A 19,278-nucleotide genomic window follows, 5' to 3' on the forward strand; every position below is an offset into this window, starting at 1 on the left:
TGAGTCACAGGATTCAGGGAAACAGGAGCTGAGGGGAGGAACACTGGCATTGACACATTGAAGGAATTCCACAAAGATACTCTCCCACTGCTCGACTACGTTTCTAAATAGTCTTTACTGGAACAAACCCACAGCGTGCGCACACACACACACGCATGCACACACGCACACGCACACACACACACACACACACACACCACACACACATGTATAGTAACAGTACAGCAAGAGAGAAACTTGGAGCAACAATCTGTTCCTGATTGTTGCGTTTATTGTGTAACCTCAATAGCAACTAAAAAGTCCATCTTAAAAGACTTCCTTTTATCACTGAACTATTGCATTGCTTAATTTAAATAGAAGGTTGTCAGTGCCCTCCCTGGCCAGAGTTGATATAATTATCAACAGGATGATACATGCTGATCTCACCCAAAGGAACATCCTAGATTGCTCAAGTGGACTAGATTCATCCAGGCAAACAAACTGCATGCCTTTTTCCCCCCTTTACTTGCAGGCTGCTTCTCTCTCAGAACAGGTTATTCCTAATTTAGAATTCAACACACAGTCTCCTGCTGTTGTTGTTGTTGTTGTTGTTGTTGTTGTTTGCTCAGTGATTAATGGTGCAACGGTCTTTTTTCCCAGTCAGCTATTTTTTGGACTTTGATTTGATTGCTGACAACTATGAATATTGACATTGTGTATGTTTCTTGTACACGTTAGGTATGTTTGTGTATATGTGGGAATCGGCACAGAGCACATCATGATCGCCTGATACCGCGTAGTCACGATAATTGTACCAGACAGACCGTGTTCATTTATAAGGCGTTGGCCTGTTCTTACAGGCATAGTTCCTATTGTGTCTTTGACCTTCAACCTGTACAACAGGTTAGAGATGAAAAAGGCCTTTACTAGAAATAATGTCACTCCTCCAATCTCACTTGCAACAATATGGTGATAATTGAGAAGATTTTTTAAATGCATACCATGTCAGTCTGTTATTCATTACTTTCACCCTGGATATTATAATTTTAAATATCTTAATTTGTCTCTCTGCCTGGCACCATAATATCTCAACAACTTGGCTTTCTTGCTGACAGTTAGAGGAGATCATAACACTCTCATATCTGAATCCTGGTGAGGTCCTGGGACAGGGATGTCCTATTGTACAGATTGTAAAGCTCTCTGACGCGAATTTGTAATTTGTGATTTTGGACTATACAAAATAAACTGAATTTAATTGAATTGAATCATAAATATATAGTTACAGCCAGCTGCTGGTTTAGTTTAGCATAACGATTGGAAACAGCTAGTTTGCCTCTGTCTAGAGGTAACACAATCATGCCTAACGCCACAGAGCCCAGGAATAATCCGGCAAGATATAACATGTTAATTCAAGGGGCTGGTCGGCAGATTTGGTTGTCCTCAGACAAAGCCAGACTCGCTGTGTGCCCTGTTTTCCGTCTTTCTACTTAGCTAAGATAACTGCCTCCTGGAAATCAATCAGGATCTGTGATTTCCACTATTAGATGAGCATTTTCGTGAAGAACATTGCCATTAGCTACTTCGAAATAATGGCATCAATAAAGGGCAAGAGATCTTTAAGGATAGAGAGTTGAAGCATTGTTCAACATTAATAGGGGGGGTCACACTCTCTGAATGCTGTCTTGTTTGTGCTGTAGGGTGAAACTATTTTGAGAAAAACTATATACTGCCTTTTGCGGTTATGGACCGGAATACACAGGCTTAGTGTGTCTAAACTGTCACTTTTGCTCTCATCCTCCCCTTCAGACTCCCCTTCATCTGGCAGTGATCACCCAGCAGGCAAACATGGTGGAGGCTTTGTTGAGAGACGGGGCCGACCCTGCTGCCTTGGACCGTAACGGCCAAACAGCGCTCCATCTCTGCTGCGAATATGACCAGCGTGACTGTCTGTCGTTTGTGCTTTCTCACTCCCAATCCTCCATGTGCTTGGAGATCAGAAACTATGAGGGTAAGTTGTAGTCTACAGAAGAAGCACCTTAGTCTGTATTGTTTGAAGTTGTTCGTGACAAAGAAAGATTTAGTATGTGAACACACGCAAAGTCGTTATCAAATGAATAGTGCTTGATTTGGATGTACATTGTTTTACGACTTTTATGCAATAAAAAAATGTCCGTTGCCTTTTTCTCACATACTCTCTGTGTTTCTGACCCAGTTTTCATTTACATCTAGATATTGCAGACACTTTGATAATGATTCATATACAATCCACTAGCAAGCAGTAAAATGGTCAAATAGGTGAACTCTTGTTCAGGTAGGGATGGTGTTGGTTATTTTTGGGTGTGTGGGCAGGAAGAGCAGAGGACAAGTCCTTCCGCTGTGGTGTGGTGTAGTCTAGTCCCATTGCCACATCTTCATCGTATGTGATGTTAAAGCACAAGAGACATTTTTATTGGGTTTCTAGGTACAGGAGAAAGACCCCAAAATATACACATCTAAATATTTTATTTGTGGAACTGAGTTTGTATGTAGGGATCAGATCTAATAACATGGCAGCAACTTCAGCTGAATAACAAAGTTGACCTACTGTCATTTTAATGGCATTGAATTAGAGATTTATTGTTGCCCTCGATGGACTGGCGGCTTGTCCAGGGTGTCCCCTGCCTTCGCCCTATGTCAGCTGGGATAGGCTCCAGCGCCCCGCGACCCTAATGAGGATAAGCGGTATTGAAAATGGATGGATGGATGGATGTCCAGTCCCAACAAAGCATCACGAACCAGCATTTAGTTATTTTGCTTCAATCGGCTGTAAAAACACTTCCAGAAGATGACTTGCCCTGGCATCCTGCGCTGTATAATTCTTTTAATGTTTAATTACAATTTCCTATTCTGTTCTTGTCATGTAACATCTGTTAATAAACCGCTACTTTGCATTTGTGTAGAAAATGTGCCACATACTGCCTGTGTCTCTGAGAGTTTATACTGTGTGTGGAGTTAGTATACGTACAAACTGTTTCAGGCCGGAGTGTGTATATGCAGTCACAATGTGTGCACACTGTACGTGTCTATGTGTATTTGCATATGTTCACTTTGAAACTCTGCTTTGTCACTGTTTTCAGGTTTGAGCCCTCTCCATCTGACGGTGCTGCGCGGCCAGAAAGATTTGGCCAGAATGCTGCTGGATGCAGGCGCTGACATCAATGCTATGGTCAGCCCCTGTGCTGCATTGACTCAGCACTGACTAAGTTTCACAACATCAGAAGTTTCACATTTACCGTCTACGCATCCTCTGACTTTTCCGATGATGCTTTTTTTCTCTCTCTAATCAGGACATCAAGAGTGGCCAAAGTCCTCTCATGCACGCAGTGGAGAGCAATAAAGCAGATATGGTCAACTTCCTCATTGAGGTAATGAGGGTGTGTGGGCAGGTAGGATGGAGGGGAGAGAAGGGTTGGGACTCAGCTATATTTTCATTTTCCAGCTCATAAGCTGCATACTAAGAGCAGTACTACTTTTATAGCTTAAATATAAGAACTTCACAGAATTGGAGTAAAATAGTCAAAGTTTAGCTCTATGTCTTGTACATGGACAGAATGGTCTTTTCTCCTTTCTTAATATCTCCGTTTAAAGGATTGTCTCTTATTCCTCTCTCTCCTATCTGACCGAACTCCCCCTCTCAATGGATCTATCTTCTGTTTCACTTTCTATTCAGCTTTGTAAATGTGAAACAAACCACATTTGGCTTTATTCTTGAATCACAACTGTCTCAACTTCTGTTTTTTGTCTTGCAGAGAGGCTGTGATGTGAACAGCCAGTCATACAGTGGGAACACAGCCCTGCACAGTGCTTGTGGCCGAGGTCAGGTGGACACGGTGCGGCTATTGCTAAAGAGTGGAGCTGACAGCAGCCTCAAGAACTACCACAATGACACCCCTGTGATGGTGGCTAAGAACAAGAAAGTAAGCGACAAAGTAAGCGACAAGATGACCAAAAAAAAAACCATCCATAATAACACAGACCATGCCAAAATTCCATTCTTACAGTATTGTTTGTTTGGCCATTTATTATAGTTGTGAGTCGCTGCTTCTGGACAATTCAGATAGTGTCAAGAAAACACTGAACACCAAAAGGTTGCCAAATTGAGAATGAACAAGTACCTTGTGATTTTCAAAATTTCCAATCACTCACTGTAATTTCAATGATGGAAATTCCCACCAATACTTCAATTATGTGAGAACAAATGCAAAATATATTTGACTCACCTCTGGTTGTAAAGGTTGGGAATGGAAAGTAAATGTGTGTATCCTTCCCTCTAGAGGACAAATGGTGCAGTGTTTTCTCCAACAATATTACATTCTTGTTTGAGTCATATTTTTATAGATCATTGTGACTTTATTTTTAGTGCGTGCATGCAAGTTTGTAAGAAACTGTAACTGTTTTGTAGATAGCAGATGTGTTACGAGGGAGAGGCTCCAACCAGATTTGTGTGTCTGTCTCACCACATGGGAGCAGCTTTACGGAAAATGGTATGAAAACAAACACAGGTTCACACACACAGGCAGATACATACAGATAATTACTGGAAATCACAGTATTTCATTGTTACTAATTAGTACTCTTTGCTTCTCCTTTAGGGTCCCCATCTCCCAACCACAGTCGCGGTTGTTCACCTTTGACTACACCACACACCCCTCATCATAGTGCCTCCCATTCTCCAAAGGCTCCATCTACGCTTGTATTTCCATTTTACTAGCTCAAAGTATTTGTTGAGTGCAAGTTGCAACTACCTCCACACAGCCAACCAAAAAAGAGACATCAATGCCCACAAGGACTTCCAGAAGAATGTTCAGCTAATGGGATGACAAACCAGCAAAAGACTGCACCTGAAATTAAACTTTCCTAGAAGCTGGCCTTCTTTTCCTGGATTCCAAACAAAAAGATGCTTCCCCCTTGGGTTAGGTGCCTGGAACAAGAGCTGCCTGCTACTTCCCTGCTCATCCAGCTGCTGTTGTGACTGGGACTAAACTAGCAACCGACAAGCTACATATGCATCGATGAAGCAATAGAAATGTGCCACTACTGTACATGCAATCAAGGCTGGACATAAATGGCTGTTGGTAAATTATGGACATGGGCCTATAGGCTTAGTAAAAAAATGATTGAGGACTGTAGAGAGATAGCAAGAAATGAAGGGCAACAAATATACATTTGGACACCTTTGCACAGTTAATATACTTCTTTCTGACATTTAAAAAAAAAATCTATGTCCACAGTACCTTTTAATATGTGTTTGTGTCCGTACGCACGTGTGTGTTGTTTTATCACTGTCAAAAATTGTTGATATTTGTTTTGTTTTTTACATAAAATATGTACAACAGATTCACTTTTGTCTGGATTTTGTCCGTTTATCCCGCAGCAACATTTGCGAATTTGAAAGCAGCGCTGTGATTGGTCAGTGGGAGGTCCTTTGGAGCAAACAACCAGCCCAAAAACGAGCGCGCGGCCATGTTGAATTGTCAATATTCCGAAAGAAGAGACAAAAGAGTGAAAACTCGGTGGATTTCTCGAAAGAGCGAGTGTTTACCAAACTCAATTAAACTGCCGATGAAACATTACGCGACGGCGCAGCGGGGCAGACTTTGGGTGGATGTTGCAAATTGAAGGTAGCATGTGTTCTCCGGTTAAGAGTCAATTCTTATGCGTATTGATTTACCGTGTAGCTTATGTTAACGCAATCGGGCTAAGCTAACGCTAGCATGCTAACTCAACCGTTTGGTTTGGTTAAATAAAACCGTTTAAATATTAGTTGAGGACTGAACTAATCCTGACCGACTTGCTTTGCGCACTTCGTTTCTCGATTAAAAGTTATAATTTGTTTTTTACCCCACACACGGTAGTGAGACATGAACGTTGCCGTTAGCATGCTAGCTGGACGGTAAAAGCCACGTTGCTATGCATAAAGTTTTAACGTCATATGCAGGCGAAACTTAACGTTACTAATTAATTTACTTCGAGCTAACTTTGCCGTCGACGTTAACGTGTCATGAAAGTAGATGCCCGCGGGACAACATCCCGGTGGTTTGGCATTACTTTGTTTCGTTCAACGGGGTTAAAAAGTGGCTAACGATAACGAGCTAACTTTCGATATAGCGTTAACTTGGTACGTCAGTTGATGCGAGTTATTGTCTGTTAATACTTTAGTTTAGCTCTAGCTAGCATCGGGTTAGCTCGTGCCCGTGACATCACAACACATCCGCACTGGTTCTGTCGTTTGACTTTCTTTTTCCTGTCAAAACGATGCTGTTGACTCCAGTTTCGCACTGTAATCTTGCCAAGCGTACTTGGATACTTTTGTACCATTTTACTTTCAAAACCAGTTTGTTGCTGTTGCTGTCATTTGATGGTTTTTCTAAACGTGGCCTTGTTTTTGTTCCAGCTTAACAACGAGAGCCACTAATGCGCGCATATCTGAACTGTATGCACAATCCGGTAGCGTTAGTTTGGGTTGGTCATTTAAGTGCCTTGTTGTTGTTGTTGTTGTTTTTGTCCCGGTGTTTAAAACTTTGTAATAACCTCTCACGATTGTTTGCTTATTGCCTGGCAGGTAACCTGGATTTTTTTTGTTTATCGGCATTTCCCAAAGCACTTGGCAGTCTGTCATCTCAACTTCTGCTGCAGAACTGAAGGAAACCGGAACAAGATAACCACAGACATTTAAAGTGGACTATCCATGTAAAAAAACAAAATTGCCAGAGTGACTTTTTTTTTGGTGCCAGTTTTGAGCCACGGCAACAAACTTTTTTTGTGGATTTTTTTGATATCAAGGGAACAAATCATCATAAGAGTCCGAGTCGTGACCAAGCAGAACGTATTTTACTACTGGTCATTTTGAATGTGTAAACATAGCACTTGGACTTCCAAGATACTCAAAGAAAATTCTGGATCATCATTACAGCAAGGATAAGAGTACTCCTTCAAACCGTTTTGACAGAAAATAGTTTATGTTTTGGTCACATATTTGATTTATTTATTCATATGAATGTTAATTTCTCCCTTTTTTGGAGAGTTGTCTTGTAAATAGACAGAATTCATACGCAGACCTCTTCTTTTCAAGAGGTTTGAACGTCAGATTGTGTACAAAATACATTCTTTAAGAACAGAAAGAAAAAGGTTTTATTTTTTTACACACTGGTGCATTAAAGCAAAACATCAGTGAAAAGAGGCAAAGATAACATACTGAGGAGAATTGCCAGTTAATGTGTTGAACCCATGGCTACAGCAAGGACAGCAAACTCGGCACCAATGATTGGATTGAACAAACCAGCAAATGGGCAGCTCAGAGGACAGGCGGGACTCCTCGCGTCTGCCCAACAGCCCAATGCCCTCCAGAAAAGGACTGGCATTCCTCAAAGCAGTGGGGGCATCAAGTAAGATCCAGTTACAGTTTTTCAAAGAAATGTTGTTTTTATCTATCAGGTAATCACGTATGTTCTGTAGCATGACTGCTTACACTGGATACAAAGATCTGCAACATGTAAATCTAATATCTTTCCATAGAACAAAGCTTTGAATTTGTATGTCTTGCACAACAAAGTTAAACCACAAACCTGTTTTGACAAATGTAAAAATGAGAATCTCTGAATCCCATTTATTTTGCCATTATGCATTTTATGGGACGTGGCTCGTACACACTTTTTTTGGATCTCAATATATTTTAGAGCCCTCCTTTGTCCGTGTGTGTGTGTGTTATTTGTATAGACGTAATACACATTCTTGCAATTAGGTTTGGTGATGACTGGAAGAAGTGCCTGGAGCTTCCTCCAAGAGACACCAGGATGAGAACTTCGGTACGGTAACATTAGCAGACATGATTATCACTCCACTTGGACATTTCCACAGTTTGAATTTGACATGTTTTGGACTAACAAAAAGTTTGTTTGCTTTTTATGCTATTGAAAAGTAATCTTCTTTTTCTCCTCTGTTCACCCAGGATGTGACATCAACTAAGGGAAATGAATTTGAAGACTACTGCCTAAAGCGTGAACTGCTTATGGGAATCTTTGAAATGGGATGGGAGAAACCGTCCCCTGTCCAGGTAAGTGAACAGTGAAGTGAACTTTTATTAGTATCTAGACCACCTCAAGGCTGCCTTCTTTTTTTTTTTTTAAATAAAAAATAAACCCACAGTACTTTCTTGTAAATCAGAATTATACATCTTTAGAACTGCAGTTACTAAATCCTGTAACAGTACTTCTGTCCATGTTTTCAAATTTGAGACTGTTCCAGATTTCACTAAACAAGATGATGCAGGTGTTCCCTTCAGGCATCTTCATTAGACATCCTCCTCTCTGACATTTGATCATGCAACCTTGTGTTCTTGTTTGTGCATGCCAATGACAGAAATGTGGTTGCTAAGCATGTTGCCTCTGAACGGAATAAAATTGAAAGATCTATTTTTGTGTGGTCATAATATAGCATAATGTTAACCGTAAAGTTGATATGGCATACCTATTTATTAAAAAGGTTTCTTAAATGTAGTATGTACTGTTATATTGTAGGATGGTGTTGTAGCCCAAGGACCCTAACCAATTGTATTGACCCGTCTGTCTTCCAAAAGGAGGAAAGCATCCCCATCGCTCTGTCAGGCAGAGATATTTTGGCTCGGGCCAAGAATGGCACAGGAAAAAGTGGAGCCTACCTCATCCCCCTCCTGGAGAGGATAGACCTGAAGAAGGATCACATACAGGGTGAGTTTCTGTCGCCTCTGCCTGTTAAGCAGATGTTGCGTTAGACAAATATTTTCCATCAGACGCGATTTATTTATTTAACAATGATGGAAATTTAGCAAATTGTGCAGAGGAGCGCATAAAGTGTGACTTTCCCCCATTGAAGCAAGTGCTTGCAGGATCAGGAAATGCCACGTTTAGAGAGTCTGCTAAGTCCACTCTGGCAGCAGAGCCTTCAGAACAAATCTAAACGGCCACAAGAGATCGTCTGTCGGAGGCAAAAGCGTAGGAAAAAATCATTCATCTGCTTTGTGCGTGTTGACATGAAAAGTGACCGCACGGTTGTTTTTGTGTCTGTCAATAATTTTCCCTGATAAATAATGAATGATGATAATGAATGTACCGAACAAGATTATAGATCGTTATCTATAATCTTGTATAATCTTGTTTGGTACATTCATTATAACAAAATATGTATAGTACTGCTGCCCTCTGTGCCGCTGTCTCAGCCCAAAACTTTATGAAGCTTTGAATGTAGAAAAATACATTAAATACAGCCAGTGAGTCAGTGTGGCTCAGTCCGATTCACTTGTTTTTTTCACTTGTCTTAATACTGTTTTCCCTCATTGCACACATGGAACGGACAGCTAGCAAACCGTTTACAAAGGGTATCGGATTAGAATTGCAGACTGCATTTTTATTTTGTTTACAGCTTTAGCCTAGTCTATAATTTAAACAAACAAATTTAAATGATATTAGATTATGCAACAAAAATGACGGGTAACTAGAAAGTCTAACGCAACCATTGACTGATGGTGATGGATTTGAAAGGGTTGCAGACGTCTGACAGATATACAAGCTATATAAACATGGACTTTGATGGTAGTAGCATTATGAAATTATACATTATTGTTATACATGCGTAACAATTTATTTGACCATTCTTCCAATTCTGTCTCGCTCCAGCCATAGTAATGGTGCCAACAAGAGAGTTGGCCCTGCAGATGAGCCAGATCAGCATTCAGCTCAGCAAGCACCTGGGAGGTGTCAAGGTCATGGCTACCACAGGTGGCACCAATTTGAGGGATGACATCATGCGTCTTGATGAGACAGGTACTTGTGCTGTTAATAATCAAGATAATGGAAGATAATTCTTTCCTAGAAGCCATTGGATATCTTTATCTTGTCATTGAAGTTATGACTCATTTGTATATTGGATTGATACCAATTCCTGCTTTTTGAAGATTTCAGTTTAAAAGATGATTATTTTTTTTTACCCAACATGAAGCTATGTTGACATCACTAAATATCTGCTGAATGACAACTTTCTGTTGCTCTTAGTTGGGCAATGTCCCTTTTGCAGTGGCACTTAACATGATTTGCTGTTTGTGCCGTCTCCTCTCCTAATAGTGCATGTAGTGATTGCTACTCCAGGCAGGATACTAGACCTTATCAAAAAGGGTGTGGCAAAAATGGATAAGGCCCAATTGATTGTGATGGACGAGGTAAGTTGGTCTTTTTTTTTTTTTCTCTCTCTCTTTTCTGAATTACTTTTACTATTGTTTTTATTACCCACATTGTCTTTAAATATCTCTTTACTCAGGCAGATAAGCTGCTTTCCCAGGACTTTGTGGTTCTGATAGAAGATATAATCAGCTTCATGCCAAGGGATCGTCAGATTCTGCTTTACTCTGCCACTTTTCCCATCAGTGTGCAAAAATTCATGGTGAGAACTCGTACAGTAATGTTTACTGAAGAGGTAAAATTTAATAAAATCTTGTTTCATAATACACTGAATGTCTCTTCCAGAGTAAGCACCTGAAGAAGCCTTATGAGATCAACCTGATGGAGGAACTGACCTTGAAGGGCATCACTCAGTACTATGCCTATGTGACAGAAAGACAAAAGGTTCACTGTCTCAACACACTGTTTTCTAGGGTAAGTGTGTGTGTGTGTGTGTGTGTGTGTGTGTGTGCCAGTTTGAAACTAGGAGTTTAGGAGTGTGACCTGATATCCAGTGGTGTTAGTTTGGGTTCATTAAGTGTGCTGTTCTGGTGGTTAAACACAATGTTGAAAAAGCGGTGTTACTCTGCCCTCTCTGGTTGAAAGTTTCAAGACTGGTTATTTTATTCATTGTTTTACAATTTATTTGATAAGTGTACGATATTATCATATATTTATACCGTAATATATTACTTTTTTTTGTGACTGAAGATTTAATCCATATGGCGAACTCCTACTTCCAAAATATTATGTAAACTTGTTGGTACTTTGATTTGATTTTAAGTGTGCTGTTTTGTTCCTGTAATTCAAGAGATTGACTCTCCTATTAGGGCAATGATTTGAATACCCTATAAATATAATTTAATGACGATGAGATAAGAAAAAAAGCTGCAGTTTGGCTGCCTTTTTAAAATAAACTGGCTTAAGTAAGGCCTATATGATACCAGAGACAGCAGGCTTTCAGTCATCAATTTTCATCAATCTATATATTTCTATTTCAGCTTCAGATCAATCAGTCTATCATCTTCTGTAACTCAACCCAGAGAGTTGAGCTTCTGGCCAAGAAAATCACCCAACTGGGGTATTCGTGCTTCTACATTCATGCAAAGATGATGCAGGAATACAGGAATCGTGTGTTCCATGACTTCAGGAATGGATTGTGCAGAAACCTGGTCTGCACAGGTAAGTGAAAAGAGTTCAGGATGTATTTAATATAGTGGAAATGCAAAAACATTTTTAATAAGTTGCACTTGTGTAAATATTTTCTTCTAGACCTATTCACTCGGGGAATTGACATTCAGGCAGTAAATGTGGTCATCAACTTTGACTTCCCCAAAAATGCAGAGACCTACCTGCACCGCATTGGAAGATCAGGTAAGATTAACCTTTTCATTAGTACTCAACAAAAGATTCCAGCATACCCAGCTTGACTTCATGACACTACTGCTAATGGTATATAATGGTTAAACTATGTCTCTTCTCTTGCAGGGCGGTTCGGTCATCTGGGTCTGGCCATCAATCTGATCACTTCAGAAGATCGCTACAACCTGAAGAACATTGAGGATCAACTGGTCACTGACATTAAGCCCATCCCCAGTTGCATTGATAAGAGCCTGTATGTGGCAGAGTTTCACTCTGTTGACCCAGATGCAGATGACGACATTGGTGGTGGCGACAACGGCGGAGCCAAAAGCAAGGAACTGGGAGCAATCTGAGTGACTGGTCAGTTTTTTAACTTTATTTTATTGCTCAGAAATCAGCTGTGACTGCTCATAAACCATAAGATGAAATGTTTTATTTTCAGAGTTAAACCAGTTTTATTGTTTGGCACAAATCAACTAATCTAGAGTAGGGATGTTGTCTGCTCTCCTGAACACTTCACAGCACAAATTTCATCAGCAGTTTTTTTTAAAAAGTACTTACTGTAGGCTTGCTGCTCCGCCCTGTATGGTTGTAAAGCTGCCTCAACCGTGGCCAATGAACTTGGGGCAAGTTCTAGTTATTTACTCAACTGCAGCAATCTGTGGCCAGTCTAGGGATTAACTTGTCGCCTTGAAACCACTTTTCTTTTATATAATCACATGCAATAACTTGGTGAATAATGTCAAAGGTTAATTCAGAGAAACTTAATGTCCACATTCTGGTTCACCTGTATGAATGAGCATGTTAGTGGACATTTACAACAGTAACGTCTATTCAAAACACTACTTTAGCTTTAGAGGAGTGCAATCTTGCTAATGAATAATATCCTCTTAACTGAAGTGTTACAGGATTTAAAGGTGAAGGGTTGAGGGCTGTTGTCCTCAGGCTGTCAAACAGGAGTCAACATAGATTTGGACAGAGCTGATCAGCACACAGTCGGCTGTCTGGTTTTGCTTAAGTAGTGACTCATTCACATGGTGGTTTTCAGAAATGTCTTATGCTTTTGTCTTGTATTGTTTTTCAGGAGAAACACGGCGCCTGGCATTCATCACATAGTATTGACGAGACATGACACAAGATTCCAAGGGATGATTTGTTTCCCAGTGGTCTAATTTAAATTTATTTTCATTTCCAGTTTGAGTTTACAATAATCTCCAGTTCTGTCTGTGCATATATTAGTAAACTGGTATCTTCCCATTGCAACTTCAATCAGTTGAACTTTCCGCCACAATGCCAGCGATGGGCACTGTACATGTGATTTGGTCTCCTGCTTAAGTCTGTCATTGAACTCAGCCACTCTCGACAATAGATGGGACATTGGCGCCATTTGAACTTTTCTGTAAGCATGACAATGTGAAACCAAAGGTAGACTTATAGGACAAAGCCCAGCTCACATCCTTGCTGTGCAGATGAACTACACATGGCAGTGTGCCGATCCTGCTGACATGCCTTTTTGAGCAGATGACATAAAAGAAACCCACTCTTTTTTTTTTTTCTTTTTTCTACACTCAGTGGTTACTTTATTGGATACACCTGAATAATTTGTCATGCCAGGGATTTAAAAGCTGCTGGAAACATTCCTTTTTTAAATGATGCTCTGTTCGTATTACATGGCCAAAAGTGTGCCAAAATGATATTCTTAAAAATAATTCACCACCAGCTTGAAATGTCAGATTCATGTTGTTTACACCAAATTCTGACCCTGTCATCTGCATGGCCAGGTGACATGTATATCATTCATCTGCTGTGCAGTGTAGGTGAGCCTGTCCTCTCGCCGCAGCTCTTTCTCTGCATACCTCTGCTCTGACACATAGGGATTTGTTAGTCAACTTGAACCAGTCCAACCATTCTCCTCTGACCTCCCTCATTAACAAGGCACTTTTGCTGTCACAGTTGCCACTCGTGGGTGTGTGTTTTTGTTTCCTGTAAACTAGCTAGACTAGTGTGGAAATTCAAGGATGTCGGCACCAAGAATCATTCCAGTCAAATTTCTTCCCTATTCAGATGTTTGGTCAGAATAGTTTTTGCATTTAGTAGCTGATTTAGACATTGAGCAGGTGCACCTGATTATGAGGCCACTGAGTGTAGTTATTTTTGTAACTTTTGCCATCATTCCAGATTGGTTATAAATATAGTTTTGCTGATTTTATTTGAGGATGCAGCGGGGAAATAAGGCGGATTGTACACACATCCATCCTTTTTTTTCTTTTTTAAGGATACAAACTTGGGAGATCTGACAGAGTTACAAAAGTAAGACTAGAGATGGCTTTAGAAACCAAAATGACCACTTTGTTCTTTGCGATGGTAAAAAAAAAAAAAGGGCTGCTATGGTGTTCCAGTAAAGCATCTGAAACAGTGCTGCTGATGGTGAAATTGTTACTTTTTTATATTGAAGTGTTAACTGTGGAAATAAGAATTTAAAGATGGCAGTGTAATGTCAGTGACATTGTAGTGCGTTTTGTCAAAGCACAGATCCAATAATGACAATGTCAGTATTTAATTGTTGAAGTACTTTGATCCCTTTAAAGTCAAAACACCAGGCAGCATTTTGTTAAGTCTTGAGGTTATCAGTAATTAACATGACAGAATGAGATGGGTCTTAGTTTACATGTTGTTACCGGCCAACTTGTTCCGTCATGTCAATGTAGATTCTGTGTCTCTCCCCTCCAAAGTGCCTTAGTGTAACGTCAAACCTCTTACTTTGCCCAGACTCTTGTCCCAACTTTATTGTAGGTAAAATGGCACCCAAACAATTCCTCATTGGTTTCAGTTTTGAAAAAGCAGTTAAAGTCATAACGGATTTTCAGTTTTCTCCTATTTGTAAGAAATTAATTTTTCAAGACAAATTGTATATGACTAGTTGTCAGAATATATTACATCCTTGGACTTCTTGACTTAAGCACAATGTCAGAGGATTAAGTGTTTCAAATGTATATGTCCAGCTCCGTTGATATATTTTGGTTCCCCAATTTTTCTTCTGCCTCACTACAGGCTTCAATCAATACATAACTATTTTCTCAGTGAGTCTGTAACCTGAGACCATTTTGTTCCATCACTGTATTCTTGAGACATGAGTACCTTCATAACTTGATGACCAGTTGCTTTAACTAGAAAGACAGACAGGCAACTATTTTCTGTTAAATGTGTCAATGCCAGCGCCCGAAATGCATTAAACTCCAACTGATTTGACTCCTGTTTGTTTATTTTGTCTTTAATATTTGTGTATTTAGTAGGTTGTGCTTTTGTAACTGTTGATTGAATTGGTCTCATACACTGCCAAGCCGGAAGCCTGTCTCGAAAAGCAGGTTATTGGTGTGTAAACCCCACACTTACACTTTTTCAGACTCCGGTTTGGATGTGTTTAAGGTTTTCCACCACATTTCTATCCACCTAACTTCATTTGAATTAATTCTGAGACGGGGGCCCATTGTTAAACCACAGGTCATGCAGTTTTTTTTATTTTTAGTTAATATTTAGTCATTTTTATAAATGTACTTGCTTTATTTATATAAAATATTGCGCTACAGGTATATGATTTGTAAATGCAGTCGTGAACTGTGCGCCCTAAAACAGGTGTACCCTTGGAATGTCATTCAGCAGGAGATTGAATGAAATGACTGTTAAGCGAATCAACTCTAGGGTACGTCATCGAGAGAGGCCTGTCCCAGCTGTACGTTCATCCAATGGCCATTGACATTAGATGCATATCAGCCAATCGGTGGATGACTTTCGGGGAATGGGCGGGCACTTGTCCACCACAGTCACTGACGTTGTGGTGAACTTTGCCGGTGTTGGACTACCCCGGACCCATACCGTCAGCGTGAGTAGCTAAAACGTTAAATTGCAAGATTACTTTCATAGGAAGAAAATTGTCGCGTGTGTCAAAAGACCACGTGTTGAATTCAGTTACAGTAATTCCCACTTGAAGACGAATATATCTCGTGGTCGACTCCACATGACTAGCTAACGTCCACGAGCCTGCTAGCTAACCAACCAGCCAAGCCTGCTAGCTTGCATCAGCCTTCACAGGTTACATACTGCCGCCGGATGGTTTTACCGGTTGCCGACTTGTCTCTTAAATGTAACAAACCAAAAGTTGCAGCTCAATATATGTTGCGGTCACCAGGTTGTATTGTAAACTTGTAACGTTATCTGTGGAGATTCGGACTAAGCTGGGCCTGTGCTCCAACCGACTGTAACAGTCAGGGCACTAGTGCAGACCGCTCACTGTAGCTACTCAAGTTAATGTTAGCTGGACGAGAGCTAACTGCAGTGTATACTGTGAGTGCATGCTAAGCAAGTCATTCAAGCTGATAACGTTCCTTTTCCAATGTAGTCTCCCACCTAATACGGGATTATTTTTAACATGCATTAACTTGCAGCTGTGTGATTGGATTACGTTGATAGAATTGGCCAATTGGATGGATAATGTATTCACCCATTGTCCATCTCTTTTTCTCCTAGTCTGTTACAGTCGGAGAGTATGGGCAGTGTGTTGGCTGCCGCCTCCCCCAGTCCTGCCCCAGCAGCGGCTGGAGGTAGTCAAGGGGTCCAAGGGTTGGCGTCCTTCCCTCCAGGGTTCACGATGCCCCCACTGTCTTCCGTCCCTCCAACGTCTGGATCTGGCCAGCAGATGGCAGATGCAGACCCCCCACTCCCAAACCCAGGCACATATGAGGAGTGCCACCGCAAATGTAAAGGTTAGAAAATCAGCTGATTCATTGTGTGATGTAACTTCTGAATGCTGTAGTGTATTCTTCAAATGTGTTATAATACCAGTAGGCCTATTGGCATGATTAATTGTTTGAAGTTGAGTTGCATAGATCTTCTTTTTTTTTGCACTCTCTCTGTTTTAGAAGTGTACCCGCTGCAAATGGAAGGGGTGCGGTTAGTGGTCAACAAGGGCCTAAGTAACCACTTCCAGGTCAGCCACACTGTTACCCTCAGTACCCTTGGCGATTCTGGTTATCGATTTGGTTCCACCTACGTAGGCACTAAACAGACTGGACCAGCAGAGGTAATTAATAATATTCCCATCTCTTCAACAACCCCTTAAATGTATGTTGACATTTATTATGCTATGTTGAGCATTTTGTCCATTCATGGAGCAAATGAGCAACTAAAAATATACAGTCTTCTAATATATTTATCTGAAGAAGCAAGCAGCAGGGATCTGCATGCAGAGGAGCTGGAACACTGATTCTGTGTTTTGTTCCCCATAGTCGTTTCCAGTCATGGTTGGAGATATGGACAATACTGGCAGTCTGAATACCCAGATCATCCACCAGCTCGCATCTGCTGTGCGCACAAAAATAGCCATCCAGGTGTGTGGACTTTTTGAGGGAACAGCCTTACACATGCCAAGTCTCTTTTTCAGCTTTTATGAGTCACTGACATCGTCATTCCACTCTCATATTTGTTGTTCCATTTTGTGTGTGTTGCAGACTCAGCAGCATAAGTTTGTCAACTGGCAGTGTGACATGGAGTGGCGTGGTGAAGACTTCACCTCCGCTGTGACGCTCGGGAATCCAGATGTACTTGTTGGATCTGGTATGATTTATTTGTTCGTAATGCCTCGTAACAAGTTACTCAGAGGTAGTTTTTTTTGGTACCCCACACTAATTTGTAAACGCTACTTGTCAAAGATGCCTGGTCTAAAAGGCTGAACTACTGGTGTTTTGGATGAGATCCTCTTTTGCCCACATTGGATAAACAGAAAGCAATGACACTAAAATCCTGTTAAATGCAGTGCAGCTGAGCATTGTTGGAAACGGTGCTGACTCGATACCTGGGTTTCTGTACTGATAACAAATTGGACATGTTTTTAGAGTTGGGCAGGTGTAAACAAGTTTGATAGTTAGGCCGCAACACTGGACTGGAGAGATTTACTGTATTGTACCACTAGATGACACACTTGAAAGAGCAGCCAAGACCAGCTGGTCCACCTTAAAGTGCTTTGTCACTTGACCCACCATCCTGTGATATTTTGTAGTATGCTTACTCAAACCTGCTCACTATTCCACACCGACATGCATGTTGGAAGACAATGCATGTTGATAGACAATACATGTCTATACAAAACTTCAAACCATGGATGAGAAGAGACTGTATAATGATGGCTCTTTTACTACTTCCCTCAGGCATTTTGGTGGGCCACTATCTCCAGTCTATCACTCCAGCGCTGGCTCTCGGTGGTGAGTTAGTATACCACAGGAGACCGGGGGAGGAAGGAGCGGTCACCTCCCTCTTAGGCAGATACACGGGTAAATCATTTAGTTTTTTACATTAATGAACTTTTCTGTAGTGTGACCTGGATATAGGTACCTAAATATGTGCCTCATTTCATCTAATATGTTCAAATCCCTATATTTCTCCTCAGGGGACAACTACGTTGCCACATTGACTTTGGGCGGGGCAGGAGCTCATGCTACTTACTATCACAGAGCCAATGATCAGGTGCCTAAAATTAGTAATCATGTGTCGATGTATTTCTGTGCATCTGTCTCCCAATACAGCTCAAATACCTGATTAGCTTAAAGGATAGGTTCACATGTTCTCAAGTCTGTCTTAAAACAATCCTCACTTGCCCATATATTGAAACTGTTTTTAGTCACTGTTGTTCCTCCTGTCTATACTGGCCGTCAAGAGGTCCTTTCCTAAAGCAAATCAAATTGGGACAACTCACAATCCTTGTTCTAAAATTCAGCTTTGGCAGTCTTAGTTAAACTGTTTAGAGGACAACATGTTTCCTTTGTTACTATCCCTCCACTGCATAGCTTCAGTCCAGATAAACACCATTTACACAGTAGATGTTTGCATTGAGCACATGGAATAATTATTTAAATGTTCGTGTGAGTATTGAATAGATGGGATCCTATCCTCTCACTTCTGTCTTCTAATGCAGTTGCAGATAGGAGTTGAATTTGAAGCCAGCACAAAGATGCAAGACACCACAACATCCTTGGGTTACCAGTTGGACGTTCCCAAAGCTAACCTGCTCTTTAAAGGTAAATAAGTACAGTATGAGTACTCATAGTAAAGCGACTATTCATTTGAAAATTGAAAACCAAATAATGTTCTTTTTAAAAAGAGTTCTTCCACCTGTTCACCTTTCTCCTCTGCAGGCACAGTTGACAGTAACTGGGTGGTTGGGGCGACACTTGAAAAGAAACTGCTGCCTCTGCCTCTCACACTGGCCCTGGGGGCTTTCCTCAACCACCGCAAGAACAAGTTCCAGTGTGGCTTCGGTGTCACCATTGGCTAGAGGGGTGGAGGCTGCCTGGAGCCATCTCGCAGGCCACAGCTTGGACAGGCACAGAGACACACAGGAACCTGGACTAAGTTTTAGGAATTTGATTCAGAGACTCTCTCACAACTGTGATTTCTGGGGCAGACGGAGAGACAAAGGCAACTATAAAGGAGCCAGGACTGGCTGAGCCATGCCTACATTCTGTAGCACAAATGTCTTTCCTTTATGGTGTATTGGATGAACCGAAAGGCTAGAGAGATGTATATCAGAGGGCATCAGTGATGCATGAGAACATGTGATGTGCAAATCAAGTAAGTGGTTAGACATAATATATGGTGATCATGTATGATGATTAAATAAATGTGATAACTTTTTGTAAAAGTTGGTGTTGTGATTACTCTA

At 40.9% G+C, this 19,278-nt stretch overlaps 3 protein-coding genes across 7 annotated transcripts in view; all 3 read left to right on the forward strand.

The window, feature by feature from the left end:
* Window positions 1–4,899, forward strand: part of bcl3 (BCL3 transcription coactivator) — a 15,801-nt gene extending 10,902 nt beyond the window's left edge. The window contains exons 4-9 of one of the 4 annotated variants that reach the window (XM_034553713.1): window positions 1,786–1,987; window positions 3,096–3,184; window positions 3,306–3,404; window positions 3,768–3,947; window positions 4,421–4,502; window positions 4,611–4,899. In XM_034553713.1, coding sequence (XP_034409604.1) covers window positions 1,786–1,987; window positions 3,096–3,184; window positions 3,306–3,404; window positions 3,768–3,947; window positions 4,421–4,502; window positions 4,611–4,729 — 771 coding nt within the window. In that variant the 3' untranslated portion in view covers window positions 4,730–4,899. The remainder of the gene's footprint in view (window positions 1–1,785; window positions 1,988–3,095; window positions 3,185–3,305; window positions 3,405–3,767; window positions 3,948–4,420; window positions 4,503–4,610) is intronic. The other 3 variants (XM_034553714.1, XM_034553715.1, XM_034553716.1) reach the window with 3 other exon arrangements.
* A 503-nt stretch (window positions 4,900–5,402) lies between these two features.
* ddx61 (DEAD (Asp-Glu-Ala-Asp) box helicase 61) lies at window positions 5,403–14,816 on the forward strand. 2 transcript variants are annotated; one of them, XM_034553180.1, is made up of 13 exons: window positions 5,403–5,639; window positions 7,256–7,403; window positions 7,760–7,823; window positions 7,967–8,071; window positions 8,594–8,723; window positions 9,669–9,815; window positions 10,113–10,207; window positions 10,306–10,428; window positions 10,512–10,640; window positions 11,207–11,387; window positions 11,478–11,579; window positions 11,694–11,927; window positions 12,652–14,816. In XM_034553180.1, exons 1-12 carry the CDS (start codon window positions 5,624–5,626, stop codon window positions 11,918–11,920), a joined length of 1,467 nt encoding a protein of 488 aa, XP_034409071.1. In that variant the 5' UTR covers window positions 5,403–5,623; the 3' UTR covers window positions 11,921–11,927; window positions 12,652–14,816. The 2 variants fall into 2 exon arrangements, with proteins under 2 accessions (XP_034409071.1, XP_034409072.1); XM_034553181.1 differs by having other exon boundaries at window positions 5,423–5,639; window positions 6,581–7,403; window positions 12,652–14,392.
* A 552-nt stretch (window positions 14,817–15,368) lies between these two features.
* tomm40 (translocase of outer mitochondrial membrane 40 homolog (yeast)) lies at window positions 15,369–19,257 on the forward strand. The gene is made up of 9 exons (XM_034554429.1): window positions 15,369–15,447; window positions 16,092–16,327; window positions 16,484–16,644; window positions 16,850–16,951; window positions 17,072–17,177; window positions 17,768–17,890; window positions 18,007–18,083; window positions 18,532–18,634; window positions 18,752–19,257. The coding sequence occupies exons 2-9, from the start codon at window positions 16,111–16,113 to the stop codon at window positions 18,889–18,891; spliced, it is 1,029 nt and encodes a 342-aa protein (XP_034410320.1). The 5' UTR covers window positions 15,369–15,447; window positions 16,092–16,110; the 3' UTR covers window positions 18,892–19,257.
* The last annotated feature ends 21 nt before the right edge of the window (window positions 19,258–19,278 follow it).

Source organism: Cyclopterus lumpus, chromosome 16 (genome assembly GCF_009769545.1).
Source record: "Cyclopterus lumpus isolate fCycLum1 chromosome 16, fCycLum1.pri, whole genome shotgun sequence".
Classification (NCBI taxonomy): domain Eukaryota; kingdom Metazoa; phylum Chordata; class Actinopteri; order Perciformes; family Cyclopteridae; genus Cyclopterus; species Cyclopterus lumpus.